The sequence below is a fragment of the Coptis chinensis genome, chromosome 4 (assembly GCF_015680905.1).
Source record: "Coptis chinensis isolate HL-2020 chromosome 4, ASM1568090v1, whole genome shotgun sequence".
NCBI lineage: Eukaryota > Viridiplantae > Streptophyta > Magnoliopsida > Ranunculales > Ranunculaceae > Coptis > Coptis chinensis.
The window spans coordinates 103355625-103378368 of NC_141459.1; the positions used below are offsets into that span (position 1 = coordinate 103355625).

Here is a 22744-nt window from a genome sequence, read left to right on the forward strand (position 1 = left end):
TTCCGAAAACTTCTTGCTATGTACAATCAATGATACTCGATACATGAATATTCATGAAAAGATGTATAAAACTATTAAGCGTCGTATTATCTAAAATTTCTTAAAACAAATCCTAATTAGGATACTAATGTGAGATTTCTAGACAATTTTCATCATTGAAAAGGAAACAAGACTTTGTCACTAAGTACAATTATTAATATGAAAATAAAAACTATATATAGGCTACAAGATGCCTAATTCTTGCTATAGGTTTAAAAGCACCCCAAACAGAATGATGCTTAGTCCTCGAAGGATCAATAATTAAAGAGAGAAAGTACCTGAGAACCGTGAGCAAAATTAGGGCTAGATTGCTGGAACCGAGAGGTTGGAGATCATAATATATTATTCAGAAAGAACAAGAAAATGTTCAATAGCACACTAAACATAGCACACGATATAATAAACCACAGCATATGAAACATGAAAAACAATAGCACACCAAACAAAAGGTTTAGCTAGATATATGTACAATGGCAAACTCAAGTTTACCATCCAGCAGGACGTGAGGGTCTGGCGTCCTCTTTAAGGAAATGCATTTCCTTAGCATCACGCCAATAGATAATAGTCTGCCAAATTTCTGCCCATTCTTTGTCTCCGGATTCCCTCAAATTGGTCTTCATCTTTTTAGTCCTTTGGGTAACATCGAACATGCCTCGGTGTCGGCGGGGACGCTTCCATTGCCGTAAACCTTAATGAAGCGAATGATTACGTTTCTTTGGGCACATGGAATCCACTTTGACCCAGTCATGAAAAGTAGCTGCAAACCTGTGGGAAATGTGTCTTCATGATTAAATTGCGGTGGTAGTAAAAGTATATACTTATCCCGAAAAGTCGCGAGCTCGTTTCAGGCTGGAGACAACACAACCCTAAAATGTTAAATAATGCATGACCCCTGAGCTAGTCTTGCACTGAATACAACGCAAAAGCGACCTCATTGGCGGTAGAAAAATGCCAATCTCCCATAATGTTTAGAATTACAAATAACATGGCAGTCCCCATGTTCATGGTCATGCTTGCTAATGGAATGGTGATGTTTAGCCATGGCACATGGCCATCTCCTTCCCCGTTTGATCTCAAGACCATCACCATAAAATTCGCCAAACGCTTGCCACTGCCACTGAAAGGAACGGTAAGAATTATGAAAGATGTACCGCCAAGATGCAGCTGGTTTAAGTGATATGGGAGGTCCAAAGATAGAGCAAGTTGTTGTTCAAAAAGATATGAGGTGTGTCATCAACTTCGGATTGTGAACCCGTCTAAGTAGAAACCATGCGCATGGTTGAATCTTTGGTGTGTCATCCATATTAGCATAAAAGTATGCAGCCAAACTAGGAGAATAAGTTTGGTCGGGTTGAAGAATTAGGGAAGACCACCCAATGTTTGTGATGTAATCATGGAAAAGATGGCCATAGGCATTGGAATCCATCATAGGCTGAAAGGATTGATTTTGGGAACCATGGATGGGAGGACCATGGATGATGAAGATGCCATAGTGGATGAAGTAATAAACTAGATGCGGCAATTTGGATGGAAAAATGAGTATGTAAGAAAATAGACCCTCCTGTAGCACATGTTAAAATTATATTAGTCACAATGGAAATGATGACAATCCTACTAAGCATTTCATACAAAATAAAACAAAAGGATAAGATAAAATACATAGTACGACGGAAAAAAACGTAATAACATATATGATTATATACTTATTGACTTAGTAATATCATGGATTCTGATATTGATCTAGGAGATGCATATTTTGCACCAGACTGTTTAGGTCTTCTATTTGTTGGCCGAGCTGCATCTGAATGTCCCCTTGGCTGGCAGAGAGTACAGTTTGATTTTCCATTAGGAGCGCGTGATTTTGCAAGGATTGAGAATGAGTTTCCAAGATCTCTTCCTGTTCAACATCATGAGTTGCTTGACGATCTTGGAAATCCTGAAGAGTTGTGATGATGATATTCTGACGAGCGTGTAGTTCCCTCAAACCCTGATGAAGGAGTTTAATGCCGTCCATAGGATTAATAATATTCACCATGGCATTTTCATCAAATAAATGGTCAGAATTTGAGCTTGGGGTGTTCTGCTCATCTATCAGAGTATTAGGGGTCCAAAAACCAACAGAGTAGTCTGTTTGAAAGACCTTTATATATGCTCTTTGAAGGGGTGTCTCTGGAGAAATTACTGGATAACCCCAACGCATCATAATCTGCGTAACCAAAGTGGGTAGAGCTGCTGACCTTCTTGTTTTCTTGGTGATTACGTTCCAGAGGTGTTGGATCATACAAAAGTCATCTCTCTGAGTTTGCAAAATCCAAAGTAGGTGAAGCTGAGGCTTTGTGACTTCAGATTGGTGTGATGTACCTAACACATTATGTCCCCCCGGTGGAGCACAACACGTTGATTCTGTTTCAAAAGCGTTGAAGAACAATGTGATGTGTATTTTCGACGTCGCCATGAGATCGGTAGCTCGCAGTAAAGTTTTAGCGGAATCAAATGATGACTCTTGAAAAAGGGACTCCTGGTTATTTATTGGGATTTGAAGTATGTCGGAGATCATGTCCTTATTCAATTCCAAACGTTGTCCATAGGCATTGAAGTAGAATCTTCCATCTTCATAACCGCTAAATTGGTAGAACATCAAAACCAATTCTCGGGAATAACTAGCTGATGAATGATATAGAAGAAATCCGGCCCTTTGACGGTGATTTCGATGTCAAAATAAGGAGAAAACCGGCCCTCTTCGAAAGATTTCAGGTAGTCTTTCTCTGCCGTTATTTTTCTTGGTTGAGCCATTATTGAGGGAAGGATAGTGAAAATTGTATGAATAAGAATGGCTTAAAAAAAAGAGATTTATAGCCAATCTGGAGTCCAAGTGTAGTTAATGACCCATGTGATTATGAACAACATCATAGGGGATCCACAGTAAGTCTTTGTCATGTCAGATATCCAAATATAATTAATGAGATTGTTTAATGTTTAGAAAATACGGAGGAAAGTTTCACAGGGTAGTTAAACTTACACGTAATTTCAGAATTGATGATCATAACTCAGTAATAGAATATGGATAGAATAATCGAGCTGCATCTGTGACAAGTGTTATGTGTACCTTGTAGCGTGCGTGATTTTCTCTGAACACCATGTGTATCCATTAATGATTTTGTTGAATTTTTGGATGGCCTTTCGTTGTTATGGTTTGCTTATTTATTTACTTATTATTATTATATATATATATATATATATATATATATATATATATATATATATATATATATATTTTTTTTTTTTTTATTTATTTTTTTTTATTGTTATTTTTTTTTTTTTTTTTTATATATTATTATATATATATATATATATATATATATATATATATATATATATATATATTAGAGAGCGAAAAAGACAACTAATAGACACAACTAATTAATCTGGAACTTCTCCATTTAATCGTAACCATTACAAATGTGTGAGAATTATTTAACACACCATACTAATATACAAAATGAAAATCAGAAAAAAAAAAAAAAACGGTTACATAGATCTAGTTATGCTGCATCGTGTTATGCATGAGTGACAAGAGAATGATGATAAACAACTTGTCATCACAATTAATGTGATAGCCCATTCGCGTTGCTCCTTTTCCCATCGCTCTAGTTTATTCATTATTGTCAAGAAATTGAAAATTTGTGAAGAAGAAGTTGTGAAGATTGAGAGAAGGGAATGAGTGAAAGAGGAAAGGAGAGTTGTATTTATAACTTGGTTTCTGACCGTTGGGCATGTGACCGTTTGGATCGATCCGTTGGGTTCGACCCGTTGGGCTTGTGAGTAGGCCCAATGAATCAAGGAGCAAACTCATATTTTTGAAAAGTACTATATTAAGCATAACATAAATAATTTCTCATTTAAACCGTGCGGAGATACAAAATTATGAGAAATCAACCGATATATAATAATTTAGCACTAAAAATAAAAAAATGCAATGCATTAGGAAAATAAATGACATAGTCATTTTTAAACCAAAGAAAATAAACAGACTCTTGGGAATCCTCGGGTTAGCGAGAAGATGAACCCGGTTTTCGTCTTGACCCACGGCGAACTTAATTTGAGTTGGCTGGGGAATGTGTGGCCTATAAGTTATAACAAACTGATCTTGGAATTTTGGCCGATTAGCCATCATCATTCTCTGGAATTGGCCTTGGCGATTTCTCATTTCTTGCTGGAATTCATTCTGGGAAGTAATCATCTCTTCCTGGCGAAGAAACATCCTGCGCATACTAGAATTCATGTTCCTCAAGGCATCCATAGGAGTATTTATTCGGCGCATGGTATCTTCGTTAAAAACGATCACAGTGGTGAAAGAGGAGGAGGAGGTACGTTATCATGCTCAATGTCATCTCTAGCTACTGGGTCCCAATGGTCCAAAACACAAGTCTCAAAAATTCCAAAATTCTCGAAAGCCCTTGTTTCAATGAAAGGCGTAGCAGACTGGAACCCTAAATTAAGCATAAGCTGAGTAACAAGTCTGACAAGAGAGAGAGCTGACTTGTTTGACGCGGTCGTAAGAATATGGCCCGTGAAATGGACCATCTGAGAAAAGTGTGCTTCCTCTCCTGTAGGATCCACAACAGGTGCAAGAAAGTCTTGTTCACGTCAGAGGTCTTTGAAGTTCCAATGACATTGTGCGCCAACCATTGAGTGACGGCTAATTGGTTACGTCTGAGCGAATCTTTGGTACCGCCTTGATTCGAGCGATGTTGTACTCCCCCTCGAGAAGCGTGTCAAACATCAAATCCCTCGTGGTCGGATACTCTGACAATAACAGGGTCGGGCTATCCGAGTTAATCGGAATCTGCGCGGTATTCGAAATCAACTCCAGCGTGAGTTCACGTTCCATCCCATCCGCCGTAATCCAAAATTCGTCACCCCGGAAACCTCCATTGTTATAAAATTTCAACACCAAATCTTCGGAATATTGAGCTGGGATTCGATGCAAAAGATATTCCCACTCTCTACTTTCAATTTCCTCATCAAAAAATGGGTGAAACATCCCGGAATTATATAGATTTTGAAATTTCTCTCGGCGTAATTAAGTCTTCGTGCTTGCCATAAGCGGTTTTAAATTAATTTTTGATAGTGCAAATAGTAAGAGGAGGTGGAGGAGGTGCTGCTGGAGGAAGGGGTGGAGTTTGGTGGAGGTTGACCAGCGTCTTGTGTCGATTCGATGGTGGAGAATTGTCGCGTGGGGTGTATGTTGGGGACCAAGATCCGGTTTTGTGGGAGAAGAAAAAATAGAGGGGAACGGGCGCGGGGTGCCCAGGCGTGGGCTTTATACCGGATCTTGGGTTTTAGGTCGGGTCAAAATTTTGGCCCAAGTACAAATGAATTACAGAAATTCCTCTTATGTCCCGAAAAGTTCGAAATTTCAAACGTGGAAATTGATTCGTTTCAACTCGAATTTAACCGATGAGATATCGAAAATGATCGATTATTAAAAATGCCATCCATTAGAATATGAAAAATCAAATTCAAACATCAATTTTTTTTTTTTTTTTTTTTTTTTTTTTTTTTTTCTTTTTGGTTTTATTTATTTATCCTTTATATACAAATGTACAAGTCGAGAAAGAGCGTGTCAACAACACGGAAATCCAAATAAAACAACACATCACAAACGAAATTAACTTCGGGCAACTTTCATGTGGGCTCTGGGGTGAACCCAATCCACCCGGACTGTGGCTTATCCTTTATGTTTTGGGGGCTAGGGTTTAGGGCGGTACCATCCTTGACCAATGTGCAATGGTCTAATAATAATATTACCCTTAGTACATATGGTATAGCCTCAAACCGCCCGAAAGCAGTCACATAGAAAACTGAATGGGGTTGGCACAGGGGAATCCATTGCCCGTCTGAACTATGAAATATCCGATGGTGCATATCCGCGACTCTCTTTGGGCACCATCTTTGGGTGCTAATAAAACAAAAAATGTATATACATGTTGAGTCTTTTAACGTCGGGATCCTCAAGGCGAATGTGAGTCTTTTAACGTCGGATCCTCAAGGCGAATGTGAGTCTTTTAACGTCGATCCTCAAGGCGAATGTGAGTCTTTTAACGTCGGATCCTCCGAAGGCGAATCCCAACTGTGGGAACAGCGGGGGCGACGACGAAGTTTATCTGTTGAGCTGGTGTCGGACAATAATATACCTTATACCTTATACGGCTCATCTCGGATAAAAGATCAAGACACAGACGAAAGGAGTTTGGCGGTTCATACACCACCCCATCCTTTTAAACAAATTAAACTTTCGAGCAAAAGTACTACGACCATTACCAATTCGAGATGGGTGAGATTTGGACCAAATGATGAGTTGGAGTTCGCGAGGAAGAGAATAGAAAAGGGAAGAGAAAGAAGGAGTTGAAATTTTTGGTACCCATTGTTTTCCTGGAGGCACGTTTGCTCGATTATCAGAAGACATTTATACTCAGTTCTGAATTAGAGTTTTTGTGGACTAAGGTTCCGGCGCTTGCAACCACACACTCTAGGGAATTTTAGAAAAGAAAATAGAAGAGGGCCCGGCTACCCTAATGGCATACTTTTCCTGTTTAAATACATGGAAAGAAGTACACCAGCGAATCTATTAGTCTGTGTAGACTGGATCATTGAGAAGAGTCTCTTCGACATCTGGAGAGCGCAACTCATGATAATGTTTAAGGCGCTGGCCATTTACTTGGAATTCGCTACCATCATTTCACGTTTTTCGAGATAGCCCCATAAGGGGTGACAAAGCAGAGATGATGAAAGGACCCGGACCATCGAGTTTTAATTTTTCACGGAAAAATGTGTAATCTTGAGTTGTACATCAAAACTTTTTGACCGATTTTGAACTCTTTTTACTTAATATGTGCTTGTCATGCACTCTTTTCATGTTGGCTTTATAGGATTTGAGAGATCATAGGCATCACTCCGAATTTCCTCAAGCTCATTTAACTGCAATTTTTCTCTTTTTAAGCCCGCCCGTTAGTGTTATAATTGAGGCTTTTGATGGCCCATAGGGCCGCGGTGCTCAAGTTCACGGCGCAGATGACAAGGTTTTCCAAAAGCGAGGCGATCACGGAGACATCCCTATAGGTGTCTTAAAAGGCATTACAGTATGCCCACAAGGCATCGGATAATCGTAGAACCGATCTTTCCTAGATGGATTGACAGTTTTTCCAAAATGGATTTTATTTCTCGATTAGAGACTTCTACTTGACCACTTGGTTTGAGGATGATCACGGAGTTGCCACTTTGTCGCGTGACTCCATATTTCTTTACTAATGATTCAAAAATTTTATTGCAGAAATGTTTTCCCCATCACTAATTATAGCTTTTGGAACACCAAATCGAGAGAAAATATTTTCTTTTACAAACAAAACTACCGTTTTATGATCGTTAGCCGCGACATGCCAATGCCTCAATCCATTTTGACACATAGTCAACTGCTACAAGTATGTATAGGAAGCCATGAGAATTTGGAAATGGACCCATGAAGTCGATGCCCCATACATCAAAGATTTCCACAATTAGAATGGGATTTAAGGGCATCATATTGCGTTGAGTAATCGACCTAACTGGCGGCAACGATTGCATGCTTTGCAATGCTCATGTGCATCTCTAAACGGTGTTGGCCAATAAAAACCACATTGTAGAACCTTGGCGCGGTTTCTTACCACTAAAATGACCACCACAAGATTGTTCATGGCGGAAGGATAACACATCGTTGTGTTCCCGGTCGGGAATCTGGCGGATTAGTTAGTCCGAACAATACTTGAAAAGGTAGGATCATCCCGAAAATAGAATTTCCGCGATGGATAAAAACTTTTTCCGGTCATTCGAGACCAAGATAAAGGAACTTCCTCGGTAACTAAGTAATTTACTATGTCCGCGTACCAAGGGGACGAAAAATAGAGTACAAGTGTTCATCACGAAAGGAATCCGCGGATAGGATCGGTATCGGCATCAACATCACTTACAAGTCTTGATAAATGGTGCGCAACCACATTTTCGCTACCTTTTTATCTCTAATTTCGAGAGTAAACTCTTTGCAAAAGGAGAATCCATCGGATCAACCTTTGTTTTGCATCTTTTTTATTAATAGATAGCGAAGTGCGCATAGTCGTCGTGTAGACAATAGTTGGAGAACCCACTAGGTAAGGAATGAAAACTTATCTAACGCGTATACAACAAATGGAAAACTCTTTCTCGGTGGTGGTATAGTTCGCGTTGAGCTTCATTAAGGGTTTTACTTTCGCATAGTAAATGACAACCGGCTTATCTTCTGGGCGTTGCCCTAGTACAGCTCAATAGCATAGTTAAACTGCGTCACACATTAATTCAAAAGGTTTAGACCAATCGGTGGTTGAATTATAGGGCGGTAGTTAATCACGGTTTTTTTAATACCTCAAAGGCTTGTTTGCAACTGAAATTGAAATCAAAAGCGGCATCTTTAAGCGGGGAGATTGGTTAAAGGTCTAGCAACCTTTGAGAAATCTTGAATAAATCTCCTATAAAACACTGCATGTCCTAAGAATCGCGAATGTCTCGAACAGTTTTGGTATAGGAAGTGAAGCAATTTTTTCTATCTTAGCTTTGTCTACTTCGATTCCGTCCTTTGAAGCGATATGTCCTAAAACTATTCCTTTAGTAACCATGAAATGGCATTTTTCCCAATTAAGAACAAGGTTTTCTCTTCCTGGCGTGTAAAGACCTTTTCAAGATTTGATAGACGACTATCGAAAGAATCTCCATAAATTGAGAAATCGTCCATGAATACTTCCATAAACCGTTCAACCATATCACTGAAAATATGAAGCATGCGGCGTTGGAAAGTACCGGTGCATTGCAAAGGCGAAAGGCATTAGATCTATATGCAAATGTACCAAATGGACCAATGAACGTTGTTTTTTCTTGATCAGCAGGATCTATGACTATCTGAAAATAACCTGAATAACCATCAAGAAAACAGTAATAGGCATGACCGGCTAAACGTTCGAGCATCTGATCGATGAATGGAAGTGGAAAGTGATCCTTACAGTGGCGGCATTAAGTTTCGCAGATAGTCAATGCATATTAAGCCATTTCTTGGGGATCTGGCGGAAATGCATTCATCTTTATCATTTAGCACAACCGTAATGCCAGATTTCTTTGGAACTACGTGTACAGGACTCACCCAAACACTATCAGAGATAGGGTAAATAATACCTGCATCTAGTAATTTTAACACTTCTTCTCGTACCCACATCTTTCATGGTAGGGTTTAGCGCGTTTGTGGTTCCGCGCGACGTCTTAGCATTTTCTTCCGTGTATCACGATGGGTGCACACATTAGGTTCAATGCCTTTAATGTCATCGAGGGACCATCCAATAGCGAGAAACGATGTTGTTGAATGACATTAATTAAGCGAGCTTCGATCGTCGGTTAATTGTGAAGAAATAATAAGCTGGGTGGCGACCATCGACATCAAAGGTATGCGTATTTTAATTCGAAGGAAGTGGTTTTAATTCGGGGGTGGGCGAGTGGGTATTAAAGATTCTTGAGGAAGGTCATCATCCATGTAGTATCTGAGAGGGATGATCATCCAAGTTACTAGACATCAACATTGTAGGGTCAATTAATGGTACTGACTCTAATAACTCATTTACTTCGTTTGTATAATCATTGTCCTCAAACTTCGAATTAAGCTAAAGGAAAGAAATTGATACACTTCATCCTCAGGAAAAGAGTTTGAGAAATACTCTTGCGGAATGCTGTCAATCCTGTTGACTTCACCATCAATGTCAGGCTCTGGAATTTGTTTCATTAACTTGAACACATTCACCTCGACCGAAAGATTTCCGAAGGACATGGTCATGGAACCATCTCGACAGTTAATAAGAGCATTAGCAGTGGCAAGGAACGGACGTCCTAAGATGATAGGAATGGAATCACAAGCAACTTCTGTATCCAAAATAACAAAGTCTACAGGATAGAAGAAATCTTGGACTTTTACAAGGACGTTTTCCACAATTCCTTTTGGATACTTTATGGAACGATCTGCTAACTGTAGAGTCATGGTGGTAGGTTTGAGTTCATGAAGACCTAATTGTTTAAATAAATAATATGGAAGTAAGTTCACGCTAGCTCCTAGGTCTAATAAGCCCTTGATGGCCGTGTATTTGTCACCTAAGGTGCATGGAACCGTTAATCGACCGGGGTCCTTGTATTTTACAATACCATTGTGTTGTTGTTGATGGAGGGAAACTGTTCAGTGAGGAACGCCTTGTTGAGGAACATTAGTTCTCCTTTTTGTGGTGCACATATCTTTTAGAAATTTTGCATGTTTTGGTAGTAATTTTAAGGCATCGAGAAAAGGTAAGTTGATTGTTAAATTTTGAAAAGTCTCTCGAATTTCAGCAAAATTGTCATCAGGTTTATTCTTTGCCAAGCGTGCAGGAAACGGTGCCTTAGGTCGAAATTTAGCGAAGGGGTCTACTTGCTTGTTTCCTACATTCGGAGGTGTTGACTTTGTTGTATCAGGGGAATCTTCCGTAGGTTCATTATTAGAACTAGAATCCTTGGAACCTTCTTTTTTCTTTTGTTGATCATCTGGCATACGTATCTGATTGTCTACAGTTTTTCCAGATCGTAAAGTAGTGATTGCATGCACCTCACCTTGGTTGGTTGTGCTTGTACCAGGGGCATTGGTGAGTTCAAAGGCTGTGTTTGCTGGTTTAGGGTTTGGAACTGCTTGTGCAGGAAACACGCCTTTCTGACTCTTTTCTTGCGCCAGTTGCTGAAGTGATTGTTGGATAGACGTTAAAATTTGAGACTGTTGGTTCATGTAAGCCAAGAAAGTCTCATTTGTTCTATCCGTAATGGTTGGCGCAGGTTGTGCAACAGGTAGTAGTTCTCGATTATTGCTTAGAAGTTGTTGATTATAGTTGGGATTTGGATTAAATTTGGAACAAGGCTTGGTTGGTCCGATAATTAGCATTGGAATTATTTTGAAATTGACCTTGTTGGTATTGTTGATTATTTCCTTGGCGGTATGGAATAAAATTATTGGTAGGTCGAATCGGTTGATTAAGCGAAACCGGGAGCCCCCATTTGTTGTTATTTTTTTGGCCAAGCGAAATTCGGATGTTGTCTCCACGGTGCATTAGGAATGTTGAATGCACATGCCTCCTCCGCTTGTTGAGTAGGGAAACATATAACAAAGGACAATATGCATCGGGATGATCGGGACTAAGACAAAGGACACAAGGAGCGTGTCAACGTTCATGGCCCAGTTTGGTAGTTGATCATTTACTTGAACTGCAAGGGCATCTACTTTTTAGTTAGGGATTCTATCAAATTTTTTATTTCGGGATCGGGTTTTACCTCAAAAATAGATGTGGCTTTTGTAACGGTATCCTTTGATGATCTAGGCGGCTCGGTGTTACCCCCAAGTGTGTACCTTTTTTAAACTTGTTTTCAAGAAAAGTATAAGCTTCAATAGCTCCTTTGTCCATGAAGCAACCTCCGTTCATTATATCAAGAGTTTCTTTTTGATGATCGAATGGACCATTAAAGAATGAGCGAACAAGGACGACTTTTCTAGTTGGTGGTGAGGACATTCCTAACGGAAGATCGATAAAAGCGACTCCATGCTTCCGTAAAAGGATTCATGAGGATTTTGATGGAAGAATTGAATTTTTGAAGCATTTCGGTTGTTTTCTTACGAGTGTAAAACCTGAAGCATAAAAGCTTGAACTAGTTTATTCCATGTGTCTATGGATTGTGATTGTTGTCCCTAAGCCGATTGATGTTTTTTTCCGCTAAAGTGAATGGAAACGGTGAAGCAAAGAGTTGTTCCTTAGATACTCTTTGGATGATGAAATGTTGTTGCCACTTGTTGAAGTCTACGAAGATGATTATGCGGTTTTTAGTGCTCCAAACCATGATATATTGGTAACAAATTGAAGACGTTTGGTGGGATCTGAAAATCACCGACAATGTCCTCAAGTTTAATCTTGCGGGGAAGAAGGTCCTTCCCGTAATGCGATATAGAAGTCGAGAGGGCTTCTCTGGCAGGTGGAGGATCGTCGGCCATAATGACCGAAGTTGATGGCAAACGAAGGATTGTGATGAAGGTAATTAGCGAAAAGAAGGACAATTTTTATGTGAGAACTTACGCAATTGCTTATCGTATTTTTTTCGACGATAGGTTTGTTCAATTTCTTTAGTGGAACCAGACCTTAATCTCATGCAAGCATAAAATTAGATCTAACTTACAGAAGGAATTATGAGGACTCGAATTTTATTATTATCTTAAGCATTAAAACAACATATGCCTAAGCTGCTGCTAACGTAGCAGTGAAGCTAGGAATATGTGTGCATAAACCAACAGCCAGGTCACAAGATAGATATGAGGGAGGATTTCCGTGCAAGCACGGTTCTAATTAAGTAACCTCAATCTTTCAAGTTTCCTAGACACCATTGGAATATGATTAAGATTTATGGAATTAAAATTTATGCAAAGGTGGTATTAAATTAATTTTAATTTAATTTAATTTAATTTAATTTAATTTAATTTTTTTTTTTTTTTTTTAAGATTTATGCAAGGTTTAAAATACAAACATACAAATACGATCTACTCATACAATACTAGGTGCAGTAGCATGTAAAGGTACTCTACTCATACGTATAGCTATACGAATAGGCAAGCTTGTGTCATCGATAAATATTTCCATACGTCTGATCAAATAAACATCGATGTACGTATATATATATACTAATTTGTAAATCGATATTACGTAAATGTATATCAACAAGACATAATTTGAATTTGAATCAAATACTCATCACGAATCATCTAAATACCTTAGTACCCAAACTAAAATCGACTCTTGTATTGCATACATTTAATGACAATACTCATTGAGAATAGATGACAAAACTAAACATGCAAAGTATTATACCTAAACTAAAACATATTAGACAATACCGTGTACGTATACGTAGAGAAATATCAAACATTTAACAAGCAACATTTATACGTAGAAAGACATATACCCATGCAATACAATACCATTAATATGTAAATATACATTCATATGCAATTCATGTCCGTGTAATCGTATATAAATATTTACCGGTATACGAACTCGATTCATACATAATTCGAGGCTAAAACTTAAATAATGATCCATAAATATTACCTAATACTATATACATGGCATTCATGCAGAAAAAACATACTAATAATAATATAAATAAATTACAATAATACTGAAATTTGGAACTCAGTAGCTTCCCCGTTTTTCGCCAAAGATATGAAAAGCGAGCGTTTCGATTCGTCGACGATTTAATCCCAAAGGATTATCAATTTTTCCGATCTTGGACCAAATATTTAGGCCTGGAAAAGGATCAAGGTGGATCGAGAGATGCTGGTGGCTGAAAATGAGCAATAAACAAGAAAAATTCACACCGAGGACGCCCACTCCCACTCACAAGACGCCGACTCCACCTGTGAGACGCGGGTCTTTTTTTCGAAATGACTTCAATTTTCACGAAAGTCTTATAATTTGCTGAAATGATGTTTCCCAGTCCTAACTTTTGGAACTGGCAAAATGGAGACGAAAATTTTTTGGATTACGTCAATCATGCGAGGGCAAAATAATAAAAAAATATGAACAAAAAACGTATCTGAACTAGAAGGAAAGAAAGAAAGAGAATGGGGGTTCCCCCTTGATGCAACTTTCGCTTTGTAGCCCAAGTTCTATTGCTTTAGAACAGCAGCGGCGCCATTTGATATTTGCTTTTTACGACCACTTAGAGTTTAGAACTCTCTAAATTGAAGCAAAAGAAATCAAGGTTCCTTACTCACGATCTTCGTTGAGTAGAGTTAGAATAAGGATTCGAACTACCTAAAGTATAGAACAACTACAAATTGTGGTTTAACAATAAGGGAACTAAGGAGTAAGGTTATAATACTAGGTTTCTTCCTAACAAACATTAAAGCAAAACATTTAAGTTTGAAATCATGCACTTAAACAAAATACAAATTACTAAAAAGAAAGGTGGAGAGTTAATCCTCCTCATGTGAAACTATCATTAGTTGTTTATTTGAAAAATGTTTTGATTCTTCCTAGACTCATAGACAAGTCCCTAATGGAAAAATAGAGTTGATCCCTAGCATGCATGGCTCACTTAAGAGCTCATACATGCTAGCAAGTGAAACAAACAATGACTTATCTCTAAGCTCATTGTTTGATTTCTAACTAGACACTACACCAACTATCATTTTGGGATAGGATGTAGTGTTAGTTGTTCATCCTAAAAACCTACCAAACTCACAACCAATGTTTTTCCCTCACATGAGTTGGATTAACTCCCCAAAAGGGAAGTTAGCTCATGATCCTTGGGACAAGGACTTATGAACTAATGAAAACTCAAAAGAGAGAGAGAGAGAGAGAGATCCAAAAAATCACAACCAACTCACTTCTATTATTTCTTAGAAGAACAAGTGTTCCTCCATTAAAACTATTACAAGCTTTTTGCAAAATAAAAACTAAAACTTCACTTCTCATTTTCACTAAGGAACTAAAATAATGCCATGTGAGGAAAATAAGTCAAGGGAGTAAATGGAGTATCCCCACCTTTGTCTAATTTCTTCTCCATTTGAGAGAAATCTCATTTCCTCCCACGTGAATTATCAAACCACATTGATTCATTTTTATCTACCACATTAAAACAAAGTGACACCTTGCCTTTTCTCACTATTAACACCTAATCTAATTTATTACATGCAAGGTGTCAACTTTGCACCAATAATTTGTTATCTTTGTCTTGACATGCTCCATGATTGATGACTCATCCAATCTTGTGGCCCCGCATAGTGGGTCCATGTGCATCCAATGGCGATCCGGTATTTTGGGCGGTTTACAACTTCCCCTATCGCGTAGAGTTCATCACATACGATTGTCCGAAGCAACTCTCTTGTCGCATTCGAGTCCCGGTTCGAGAGGTAGGAGCTTTGGAAGTATGATGCTTCTTCGTGGATTTGAGAAAATTCATATATCTGTGTTCCTCGTGCTTTATTGCGGGTTTAACCAATATTTCCATGTTTATTTGCAAATACCGCAAAAAAGTATGAAAACATATTTATTTCATGATTATTAAACACATAATGAACCAAATTTATATGTCTCAATGGGGTTTCATAATACACTTTTGGGTGCTTATCACATACCTTATTGGAATAAGTCATCTGCGGTAGGGGTGGGCAATGGGCCGGGTCGGGCTAGCCCGGCCCTAAACATTTAAAGCCCTTCAGATATTAGGGCCGGGTCGGCCCGGCCCTAAAGTCAGCATAGGGCCGGGTCGGGCCGGGTCACAAGTCTAAATCTCAAGCCCTGACCCTGACCCTAGCCCTCTTTAAGGGCTTTAGGGTCGGGCTTTAGGGCCGGGCCTATATATTTTCTTTTTTTTTACTACATCAGTTTTAAAACTCATTTATATTACAAAAATGTACAATAATCTACAAACTCAAAGTCCAACCAATCTAGTAATAATCCTGTATAAGTCCAAAATTTAAAATTCACATCCACAATCTAATGAACTTACATCGAGAGTTCGAATTTGTTCTTCCTTGTACTCAAACCTCACTAAAATTATATTTAACATTGAAATACATAGACAAATAATTATATTATCATTTTAAAGGAAGAAGTAATAGATATAAAGAAGAAACATAATAGTTTTGGTTAAGGGTCATGGAAGTTGTTAAACTATTTGTAATATCATAAATTATTTCTATAATAGATTCAAACAAATATAATATTACCTTTCTTCTAATTTAAAAGTGATTCAAGCTTTGTATATGGAAATGAAAATATTGGCTTTTGAACAAGTGATGGAGAAAGGTTTGAGATTATAAATGTCATTTTTCTGACAAAGGGTGTTTTTTGGTTTCTATGTTACAAATGTCTGCTCTGTATTTTGCTTTAATGGTGTGGAAGGAAACCTTTAGTTTTAGACTTGGCTTGGATGTGAATAAAAATATAATTTATAAGAAATTAGTGAGAAAAGAAATTGAGAATAATAAGTTATGGACTTTGACTTGATGATCAAAGGAATAAAGTCTTATTTTTTATTAGGCTAGTGCTCATTGTTCTTCATGGCTGCTAAGTTGACAAGTTTTTGTTATATAAAACAAGTTATTGGAAGTACCCTTGGGTGTAAGTGATAAATTACAAAGGACAATGTTATTTTAATTGAAAATATTTAACAAAGAGTTGGACAATTATGGTATGTGTATTTATAGTGAAAGTATGAAACAGGGCCGGTTAGGGCTTGGTTAGGGTCGGGCCTATGTTTTAGAATCTTAGCCCTAGCCCTGCCCTAGAAAGCATTAGGGCCGGCCCGGCCCGGCCCTAAACTCTGTGAGGGCTTTAGTTGTGAGGGCTTTATAGGGCATAGGGTCGGGTCGGTCAGGGCCGGGTTAGGGTCGTTAGGGCCAAATTCCCACCCCTAATCTGCGGTCTTGTTTCAAATTCTAGTTGCTCAGTTGCCCAGTCATCCAGCACATCATCTACATCATAGAAAGCATCCATAAGTTGTCATAGCCAGTTTACAATTGCCGTTTATGTTACTTGCTTTTCCTCTGCTTCTTCAAGGACATCTTGAATTGATGATAGTGTCCTGGAAAGCCTTTTCATCTCTTCATCAACACCCCATGTATAACAGGCCAACTTCATTTTGGAATAAAGATAAGAGGTTCTCATATAATATTCCAAGAAATGGGGAAACCACTACTACTTCTGCCATTGCTCCAAATTAGTATACCATTAAGCATAGTTATGTTATTTCATCTGTGGTACATCATATTCCATATTAATGATGCAATACCTAAGATTCAAACACCCACTCACATAATGAACATCTTCTACTTTTCATGTTAAGCATTCTGTATTAGTAACTCTTATTATCCTGCAAATCCCCGAAGCTTACATTGTAAATATCATAAGGTTACACCAATGAAATAAGAAATCTTGATAGATACACTTTACCATAACCTAGGTAATGACAACATCAATAGTCAGCTAATTGTAGAAAGCTCAAACATGTTTTTCATTTAACGTCGTTGACTACTATATATATATATATATATAGAGAGAGAGAGAGAGAGAGAGAGAGAGAGAGAGAGAGAGAGAGAGAGAGAGAGAGAGAGAGAGAGAGAGAGAGAGAGAGAGGTGTTCAATAATGTCATTCTTCTAAAATTTTGCAGTATATTCTTTAGAATTCAGCCCGACCATGTGACACAAGTCAAACCTCATTGATGTCAACCACAAATGAGTTATTTTGGTGACTAACATTTGACTTTATGCAACTCTATCAATATAAACCTACGCCTTTTGAAGCAACTAAGAACCACTACCTCAAATGGAGAATTTTCAATATCACAAAATAATAATATATTCCACACCAAATAGAAATTTAAGGCCAAACTTAAGAACCTGATATAGAAAGAAAGCTCGTACCATTCAAGCCTGCAAACATTGATAAGAAGACAATGAAGAGGTCTTATAGCTTTAGAGAGTAGGAAAACACGAGAGGCTTGAATACCTGGTGACGAAGAAGACGATGAGTGGGGGCCTGGAGTGGATTAATAAAATTTTGCAACAATAGATTTAGAAGACTTAACGAAAGGAATAAGGACCCAGAAGAACAAAAATGAAAGACAATATGCACCATGGTCGGTATCGGCATAAACTGCATGACTATTTGGTGAATGCATGAGTTGGTTGAAGTTGTCTTTTGACTTATTTCAGATATGAAGTTATTTCTCGGGTATCAACTTAAAAAAAGATACTAATCCTTTTCAAGAAATGGAAGCTATATATTTGGTGAACATAACATGCTCCATATGTCCAGGGATGCATAATGTGTTTAAATAAGAATATAGATACAGATCAAAAGAAGAATAAAGAGAAAGAAGTAGGCTCACTTTAACATAGTCTACCTGTCTTGGACAATCAACATGCGCATAGTGTCGGTTAACAGTCTCATACTCCACATAGGACTGCAAATACACCATAAAATTTTAGAAAGTGAGATATATATGCAGTCCAACACGCAAAAGTAATTAGTTCTTAACTATTGATATTGTAATTCTTCTCTGCCTTTGTGCAGGAGCTTTGTCAATCTCATCAAAGGCAAGAGTCTTGGCTTTTCCCTCTTCTGCTAGCACCTGAGACAAAGCATGTAACAAATTCAGTCATTCAAACTCTACTATGCTGCCTACGCATCCATCAATGTGTTCTGAATCAATCCATTATGCACTACACCACATCGAAAGGACATTGTAACTGGAAAGTTACTTTAACAAAAACAACTTAACCTTTGTAATAGCAGCTGTTAGAGTAGTTTTCTCATGATCAACATAGCCAATTGTACCCACATTTAAATGAGGTCTCCTGTAACAAAAAAGAAAAATAAAGCAATAGACATAAGACAACAATCAAACACCATATGAAACAGAAAGAAATAATATCATAATGCATGAGTATACTATTTGCAATATTCCATTCTAAGTTGAAATGTTTGTTGATTCAACTCCTATCATTTTACACTAACTTCTTCTCAATAATTTGGCAGAGATCCCCCTTGTTTTTTTTTATATCCTCCAACATCTCTACTACTTAATTAATAGCGTGGGCGAGCTAGTGGAAATAATGGAAGACGTGGCTTCATATAAGGTTTTGAAGTTTAGAAAGAGTCTTACCACCAATTCTATCAAAATTGAATCCTCCAAAGAGAACCAATAATTTAGCCAAAAAAAAAAAAAAAAAAAAACATATAATTCAATGTTCTTATAGCAATGACTCTAAAAAAAGAACATTGGAAAATGGAAAATGTTTGATCTCTACTAAACAAACATAAAAATTAAATCCACTTATTTAATTTAACATCAACTCACTTTTTAATTTTCTGAGTTTTAATAAAATATCAATTATTCACCTACATTATCGGGTAAGCTATTATCAAAAGCTTACGAATACCCATTTCGATTTTAAGTCCTTACGCGAACAGGGGACACAAAAATAAATTCATCGAGCCAAAATGAAAAACTCAACTAAACACCCCTTTCTCCATTTCTTCGTGCTTACAAATGGTATGATTCAGTGTTCCCACAATCTCATCCCACTATACTTTGGGAAAAAAACCTTGCTCTTCCTACCCTACTTTCACCATACATAAAACCATTTAGTTTTGGATCTTGTATAGTTAAACAACCAACAACAATATTATAACTATCCACCACTTCACATATGCTTCAAAGTCATTCAAAACATTCCAGCAATTTCATTCAGACTTCAAAATCCAAAAGAATATTAAAAATCTACTCTAATTGGATATTAAAAATATATTAAAATCATAGCTACTCTAATTGGATTAACTTTCATTAATAGATTATTGCTAGCTTAAGAACTCACCTTAACTTCAATAGACTCTTCAAAGATGAAGGCAAAGCCACCATACACTCCCACATTCATCTTGTGTTTGTTAATAATAATTCAAAACATGCATCCAACTTTGTCATCAACTCAACTGTTCCATAGATTGATGTAATATCCTATGTTAGTTATTACCCAGTCCATCGATAGCATCTGCAAAGTTCAGTTGTGTTTTGGATATAGAATTCATGCATTAAAGCAAATTGACTGATTTCGAGAAGTGAAGAAAACAATCATACCTGATTGGAGGTTCATAAGCAATAGAGAGATTCGTTCGTCAATTCCATCCTAGATTAGAGTATTCACTATTTCAACTATTTAGATTTTTTTACCTCGATTGAAATGAATGTCTAGAATTTGTTGCAATGAGAGAACTCAATTTGAAGAGAGGGGGAGAGAGAATGATGGCTCTGTTTAATTTTTGTTGCAAAACTTATTTTTTTGTACTATTTGCAAAAGAAGGGAAACGTAGGGGTGAAGATTGGGAGGGGAGATGTAGAGGTGTATTTATTGATAATTATTACTAATTAAATATTATTTATGGTTAATTTAACGTAAGCGTACAATTCAAAATGGCGTGGAATTGGTTTTTTAATATACCGCCATATGAAAAGACTGATTGCTCCTATTCAAAGGGGTTAAGCAACATTTTAATTTAAGGACAATATCGGTACTGAGAATTTACAAAGACATAAAAAGACCAAGTAGTCCTCATTAATAAATATCTAGGTGTTTGATATAATTATTCATCCAGGGGTATTATGCGTAAGAAAAATACCTAGATGAATTTAAGAGGCCACGATCATTATAGGATATACTACTAGTAGAGATTAGATAATGCTCTCCTTAATTTTACAAAGAATTGAGTGGTTTTTGTATCCACTTTTTGATAGATGCATTTATATCATTTTTTTTTTAAATGTGGTTCGTATACAAATGTGGACTTAAGTCATAAGGCCATTTGGTAATCTGTAATATGAACTAAATTGACGCATACAGTCCAATTTTATTGCTTAGGCCCATAGAGCACTCCTTAGGGCTATAGTACATCTTAGACATAGCCCATAATAAAGTATGTTAACCCATTTAATTGTGGTTGAGTTAATTTTTTTAATGAAAATGTGTCCTTGGTCAAAGTATTATTTATTAAGAACTTTTTGTTGATGTATAAACTTGCACTTATTAGGACTTTTGACACATCAGTAGATTTAAATAGTAGGTTAAAATGTTAAATAAGTGGGTCACAGTGTAATATTACTGCTTTGAAAATAAGAGACATTGTAAACACTTGTTTTAAGCTTTCAAATGGGCTTTGAAATGGGCTATGTTATTTTGGTTTGGTCTCTGCTTATTTTCGAAAAAAAAACATCATCGAACTCAAAAGACCTTTGCCAATCGATTCCCCACCCCGACTGTAACACTTCTTATTTTCTTCTAATATGCTCTAGCAAATCCCCAATTTTCTTCTACTTCAGTCTTAAGGTATGAGTTTTCTTTTCCAATTTTATTGATTTTTTTTCTGACGTCTAAAGTTTGTTTCGGTGAAAGTGTATAAGTTCTTCCCTTATCATTCCTTACACATTCAGCCACAAACCCATTTCCCCTAAACTCATAGTCTTCGATCTCTGCTCTCTTAGTTTCATATTCATTGTAGTCTTACTTATCAACTACCGTAGATGCCATGGATGGGTAAGTTGTTTTAGTCAAATATTGTTTTAGTCCAATTGCTTAAGATAGTAAAGAGACAAAATAGGATGAGTTATGCTAATTTAAGTTTTGGCTGAATTGAATATTTTATGTTTGATTCGATAGGTTTAGTAGTAAAACTGCATCAGGAGTAATATTTCAGAGTATGGATTGGAAAGACAAATGTGTGGCTTTGCAAACACATAAATGGATAGCAAAGTTCAAGGCTGAAGCACATATGCTAGCTGTGGATATTGTTAAAAAATACCAACTGCTGTTTTGTTAGTTTTAGAAAGTTGGTGTTAGTTTTTTTTGTTTATGGAGGGCACTTCTTTATATTTTGAATTGTAATATGTCTTGATACTTTGCAAGTTTGAAAAAAGCTTATACCATGGCATATGTTTATATTATTGGATATAGCTTTGGTAGTGATTTTGAAGAAGACGAAACAGATAAAGGAGCACTATTCTTGATCTTTAGGCATTTCTTTAGTCCCACATATATTTCTAAATATTGTTTTTTTTAGTTATTGGCAGATGATGTTCCAAATCCTCAAGTATGCGCTGTTGGATTGACCCACTTAACTACTCGTTATAAGAGTTAATTTTTCATTGCTTCCGCCAATAAATTTGGGTTAATGTCCGTCTGTTTTTAGATTAGTTTTGTATATATCTTAAATTTTGATATTTTGGCCATGATTAGATCTCCACTTCCGAAGAGATTCTTCAATAGCGAAGCTTCTCCTGTTTGTAGCCTCCACTTTGTTAGGAGCCACGATTACGACCGTGTCGTCGTAATTTGAAATTTGGATTTTGAGTTTTATAGTGCAGGCACGTGCAAAACGTTTGAGGGGTAGTTAAGGCATTTTGAAAGTGGCAAACTTGGTCAATGACGGTCAACTAACGGTAGGGGGACCTAAAACTAATAAATGAAAAACTTTGGATCCAACGCAAATACATATATTATTGGGAGGACCTAAAGCTAAATCACCCTATCATAAATTAGACTATTTTTTTTTTCAATTAGCTAGAAGTTATTGGGGTTTGAAACTTATACGATTACTATTGGGCCTAGGGCCCAAAAATTTTATAATATATGTTTTAAGCAGGTATTGTATCGCAACTTCTATTCAAATTTGGCTCTGCTACCTCTTTTTCCCATGCATATTTCATCCCAAATTCTCAATTTTATAGGATTAACATTGTTGAGTTGATCGCGAACCTCACTTTATAACAACGTTATTCTTAGTTCTATTTCGTCTTCCTTCACATGCCCAAGAGAAACATTTACTCTTGGAACAATATCATTGGTGTGTTTTCGCGGGCGATAACGGCTTCACCCTCAGTTCCTTCAGCTGTCAAAGAGCTAATTGTCCAAATCACTTGCAATTTCAAACCCCCATTTGTATAAAACGATTCAGGAATACTCCCATTATCAGCTGAACAATTACCAACAACCCCAGTAACATTATTCTCCTTAGGAACAACTGACGACACGCCTAAAATGAA

At 37.1% G+C, this 22744-nt stretch overlaps 1 protein-coding gene across 3 annotated transcripts; it reads right to left on the bottom strand.

The window, feature by feature from the left end:
* Nucleotides 1-16572: 16572 nt before the first annotated feature.
* LOC147506469 (elongation factor Tu, mitochondrial-like) lies at nucleotides 16573-20024 on the bottom strand. 3 transcript variants are annotated; one of them, XM_086604260.1, is made up of 7 exons: nucleotides 19790-20024; nucleotides 19530-19703; nucleotides 18434-18509; nucleotides 18191-18283; nucleotides 18041-18115; nucleotides 17574-17658; nucleotides 16573-17022 (listed from the first exon to the last, which is right to left on the bottom strand). In XM_086604260.1, exons 2-6 carry the CDS (start codon nucleotides 19583-19585, stop codon nucleotides 17617-17619), a joined length of 342 nt encoding a protein of 113 aa, XP_086460386.1. In that variant the 5' UTR covers nucleotides 19586-19703; nucleotides 19790-20024; the 3' UTR covers nucleotides 16573-17022; nucleotides 17574-17616. The 3 variants fall into 3 exon arrangements, with proteins under 3 accessions (XP_086460386.1, XP_086460387.1, XP_086460385.1); XM_086604261.1 differs by lacking the exon at nucleotides 16573-17022 and having other exon boundaries at nucleotides 17274-17658; nucleotides 19530-19644; XM_086604259.1 differs by lacking the exon at nucleotides 16573-17022 and having other exon boundaries at nucleotides 17274-17658.
* Between the last annotated feature and the right edge of the window lie 2720 nt (nucleotides 20025-22744).